The 4,951-nt window shown below is 46.5% G+C and overlaps 1 protein-coding gene across 1 annotated transcript in view; it reads left to right on the forward strand.

Annotated features, from left to right (window-relative positions):
- Positions 1-4,007: 4,007 nt before the first annotated feature.
- WSB1 (WD repeat and SOCS box containing 1) overlaps positions 4,008-4,951 on the forward strand; it is a 10,990-nt gene continuing 10,046 nt past the window's right edge. The window contains exon 1 of the mRNA XM_025210969.1: positions 4,008-4,251. Coding sequence (XP_025066754.1) covers positions 4,008-4,251 — 244 coding nt within the window. The remainder of the gene's footprint in view (positions 4,252-4,951) is intronic.

Below are 4,951 nucleotides of genomic sequence, written 5' to 3' on the forward strand. Positions count from 1 at the left end.
TCATACAGCTCATTGCTCTTCTTCTCCCCACAAGCCCTTCCCATCTTCAGCCCAACTCTCCTGTACCTCTCTGACTTTCCTTCTCCTGTCTGCCCTTCTCTCTCATCTTCTCTACCTCCCTTGCCCCTTTGAACTCATGCTGAACTTTTTCAACCCCAAAGAAGCCAAACCAAATACACAGAAACCCATGAATCATTAACAGCTTTGGATTACAAACAGTGTGAGTTGGGTTTTTTTAGCAAAACCCAGCCTCCCAGATATTTGCACTGCTATGCAGATCAAGCACATGAATCTTCCTGGTATGTGCCTCACTCCCCATTCCTTTACTTGCTCCTGTGGGCTACCACTTGTCAAATTTCGACTCAACTTTATAAAACCTGGAGGACAGGGACACTGCTCTGACTTCCCACAAAAACTACGGGCATGCTCACAGTCTGATACTAAACAAGTTATGCTTCTTTATGAACTAAATTCTGAGGTATGTTGAATCTGACTTCACCACCCATTTGAACCTCCCAGTGCAGCCAGAAAACCAAGGGGAATGGAAGTTGCTACTCTCAGTTGTTCCAAAATGAAATTTGAATGGAGCAGGGCCGGTTTGCACGGGCTAGATGGACTGCTATAGTAAGCAGTGTCCTGGGAAGAAACTGTAAACTAGATTCACAACTGGTTTATGCCCCTAAAACCAGAATCCTTCATCTGGGGGGTGTGGTCCTCAGTGGCAGAAATCTTCCAGCAGAAGGATAGGGGTGACACAACCACAAACTTGCTGAAGGGCCTGCAGGCAGCCAGTGAGGCAATGCCAAGAGGGAAGCTTGGCCAGAGTGGCTAGTTCAGCTCCCCTTTTCTGCCCCATCCAATATCATGAGTCTTTGGGTACCTGGGGTGGGACTGAAAACCCTCCTCTCCTCCATGACACAAGGTGACAATGGGTAGAGTTGTTTGCAACTCTTTGCACAGGTAGGAATTAATTCAGCCCAGGGGCCGTATCATCTGGGGCACTTAGCATGGTGGTTTGCTTACCACATTTTTTCATCCTTTGGAAGCTGCAGCATGATCAATCTGTACAAGCCACTATTTGTAGAAATCTGAAATGAGGAGGCATCATGCAAATACCTAGGCTAAGTACAAACAGTCAACAAGCCTGAGGCTGAACTGATTCAATCTTCGCAGGTTAGTGTAAGCTGCATAGATTGAACCGATAAGCAAGCGAACAGACATTTACTTTTGATTGTGGAAATGCAGCCACCTGCCTGCAGAGGCCTGGGGGTATAGCACACCTCCCTGCTTTGCTGGAGGAGACGGCTTGGGCAAAGGCTAGCTTGCCCTTTCCACTCCTCCATTGATCAGTCCTGTGCAACTAGGGAGGATTTGCAAACCATCCTGGGATGCTGGGAGACTGAGCGTGTTGTATGGGTATCACAGAGAGTTAACTTGAATCTGGAGGGGATCAATAAACCGATTAAAAAAAAAAAAAAAATCAGTGAAGTCTGATACTACATCCATCCAGTTTTATTTTAAACCGGCGTCAGCCATTTTGAAAGTGGTTTATGTGCGCTGCACTTCTGTTGTGTTACAGATTTGAACCGGTGACTAGTGATCATTTATACTGATTCATGTGTAGCTTCTGTCCCTATCCTCAGGATTCCAGACTGTCTTAAATGAGAAGCAGAGAGAGCAAACAGAAAACAGTGCTAAAACCACAGAAGCAGCAAGATCCCACCTGAGCCTTTACAGTCCCCCCAAACTTCTTTTGGTTTGCCTCTTTTGTTGTAAGAATACATTGCATTAGCCAAGAAAGCTTGAGCAAAGACGGCTATAAGAAATACAGATCAAACAAGCAATCAGATAGCTTAAAAATCCAAAAGAGGAAACAGAAATGCGACATGCCCAGAAGCACTGGGTCAGTAAATAAGACCATTAAATAAATAGGTGCTGGTGTTTTTATGGCTGCAGAAAAAGCCATGTAGACTGGACCTTAGAAAGCTTTCTTGGCTGTGAGCCTAGAAAAGTAAATTCCCCGTTCATTTTGTGAAAGTTCACTGTAAGCCATAACAACCTGATGCCGGAATATGGCACTGAGTTAATTCGCTTCCCAGCTGAAAAATGCTACGCAGAGTTGGCAGCTGTGTCCGCAGGGAAAGACAATGGAAAAAACATAAATCATCTCTACGTCATTTGTGCAGCCAACCTGCTAGGCCCGTGCAACATGTGACTGTATGGTGCATGCAACCCCATTCTGCCAGCCAAGCAATAAAAGCAAGCATCTTTGAAGAGTCCCATCCATCTCTTTTACAAGGTAAGTAACTATGACAGTGCTTTGAGGAAGGGAAGTGGATGGTTCTCCCTCTGCCGAAGTCTCTGTTCACACCTGAATAACTTCCTGGAAGGTGTGCTTGAGTTAAATGCAATTTCTTGGTCTCACGGTATGTTTAATTGGATGGAACTCTCTGGTCTGTTTAATACAGGAGATTAGAATAGGTGATCGAGTAGTCTCTTTAGCATTAAAATATATGAACCCAAGGAGAAGTGCAATATAGGGAGAGAATATTTACCGTTGAGGGGATACATACAGAAATAATAGCACTTGAGAAAAACGTCACCTGTTGTAAACATCTAAAAAGAGCAGCAGGAAAGCCACAGGCTACAAAATTGTGTTACCTGTCTGCTCTTGCAGCCTTGGTTGAAGAGCCCCTCAAGGTGAGCAAACAGAACACAATCAACCCAGAACATGGCCTGATTTGGGGCGTGCAGCAGCACTCAGCCCCTCCGGAGGAGTCTTGCGAGGTGAGTCATCTCAGCTACGTGCCAGTCCGTTTCAGACATTCCCAGTTTACAAGCAGCTCCAAAAACAACATTTCACAGCATTCACGAGCCTGCAAACCTCCCTGATTTGGAGAGAAGCTGAGTGCTTAAGTGGGGATGGATGTTCAGGGCTTTTCCAACTCTGGCAAGAAGAGACCGAAGTAAAAGAAATGGGCCCTGTGTTGCTTTTCAAAAACCCTGACAATTCACTATTACTGAGTAACAAAAGCATGTGAATTCATGACCTGTCATGTGAATGGAGAGGTTCAATTATGAGGCACAGACTCAAAACACTAAGACATCAGGAAAGCTATCCAGTTATAAGTCAAACTGCTCAGCACTGAGATAGCAGAGTAACTACTCTGCTATAGCTGTACTCCAGTCCAATTTTCCCATGTGGACACTTTTTTGGAATAAAAGTAGGGAATGAGTCCAGAATAACTGTAGCAAAGTAATTACTTAGCTATAGCCATGCTTGCCAATCTTCTCTTACAGCTAAGCCTAAACCTCGCTGTTTGTTAGCTTCCTCATCTGTAAAAAGTGAAAAATAAAACCACTTGTTAAAGGATATTCTGAATCTTAATTCATGAACCAGTGTGGAGCACTCAGAGGCCCTTAAATAATTAAAAAAAAAAACAAACCCACCATAGAAAAATATTTTAACTGAAGCCTTTTGCAAACTTTGTTGTATATGCTTCTCTCAAGCAGAATTTAATTGTATTCTTTGGGCTGCCCAGGTAGCATCTACTTCTTGCTACTTTTTCCAGGGATCAGAGGATGTATTGGAACAACTTCTGGCAATACTGTCTGGGTGTAATAGAAACTCAGAAAGGTTCTTTGTCCTGTGAATGTAGTTTCTTTCCACAACGAGCAGAGCCAGGACTGAGGGCTTAACATGGTGTGGTAAAGCTGTGCTGGCACTTCTGAAAGTGCTACATAAGGACGTCAGGAATCCTCTTCTCAGTAGGCAAGCAGAACGAACATAGAAAGAGAAATAAAATGCAACATTACTGGTGTTGGAAATCACAGCAAAACTGGGATTGGAAGTAGAGATCTGGAAATAATAGTAACCTGGGGAAGACATGGAGACAACTGAATAAGGCAAGGGGGTATGGAGGTGAGGGACCAAAAAAAGTTAGGCAAGAGAGATGGGGCAAAGAATGGGTCCTTGCAGCCTGGCAGCATTGATGTTTTGAGCACTGATGGGACCAAACGTGGGTAGATCAGGCAGAGACAGAGGAAGAGAGAACGGAGAAATTGCATTAGATCTAGAACGAGCGGCAGAAGAAACGCGTGTTAACCCGAACAACAAAATGGGTGGATCTCTGGTGCAACGACCCAGGATGACAAATAACAAACAAGCCGAAACGAACCTCACCGCAGAGGATTATACATTCAATGATGGCAAAGAGTGCAAACCGCTTCAAGGTGAGCACAGCCAACAAGGTAAGGAGAAGGAGTGTCATTTTGTGACCTGTCAAACGCAAGCGGAAATGAACGTGACGCCGGATCCTCGAGCTGCTCAACCTGCACCCTCCCTCCCGCCCGTCGGGGAAGAAATTATCCTCGTTTTGCTGCAATTGCATCCCGCGCACCGGCCGAGAAAGCACAAGTGCAGCCTTTCTGCCATCCCCAAATCTGCGATCCACGTAGGGGCTCGACACCAACCGATGATCTCGGCTTGAGCCCGTACCCCCAAATCCTGGGGTGAATAATCATTTCTGCCGGGGATGCAGCCACCCCTCAACCGAAAGACGATCTCTCCCGCCGCTCCTCGGTGGGACTTGAGTCCGATCTTTGGGCCGCCCAATCTCCCACGCACGTCACAGGTCTTTGCACCCAGAGGAGCAGGTTTCAACAGGCCGGGACTCCTCTCCCCGTCGTCCCTCCGCTTCGAGGGCAAGACACTTCGTCTCGAAACGGCTCGATTCGGCACTCCTCATCCTTCGGGCCCTCGGCCCGTATTCGCAAGGCCTCAGCAACGGCCCATTTCGCTATTAACCGCACCAAGAGTGGGCATTTAAGCTGGGTGAGCAAAGCAGCACCATGCACCCCAACCTCTTGGCTCTGCAGCACTGTGCCAATACCCCCCTCTCCCCCCCCCCGCGCTGTGGAATGGTCCCTCCCTGAGACACGCGTAGCCCAG

This window comes from Alligator sinensis, unplaced genomic scaffold (genome assembly GCF_000455745.1).
Source record: "Alligator sinensis unplaced genomic scaffold, ASM45574v1 scaffold118_1, whole genome shotgun sequence".
Classification (NCBI taxonomy): Eukaryota; Metazoa; Chordata; order Crocodylia; family Alligatoridae; genus Alligator; species Alligator sinensis.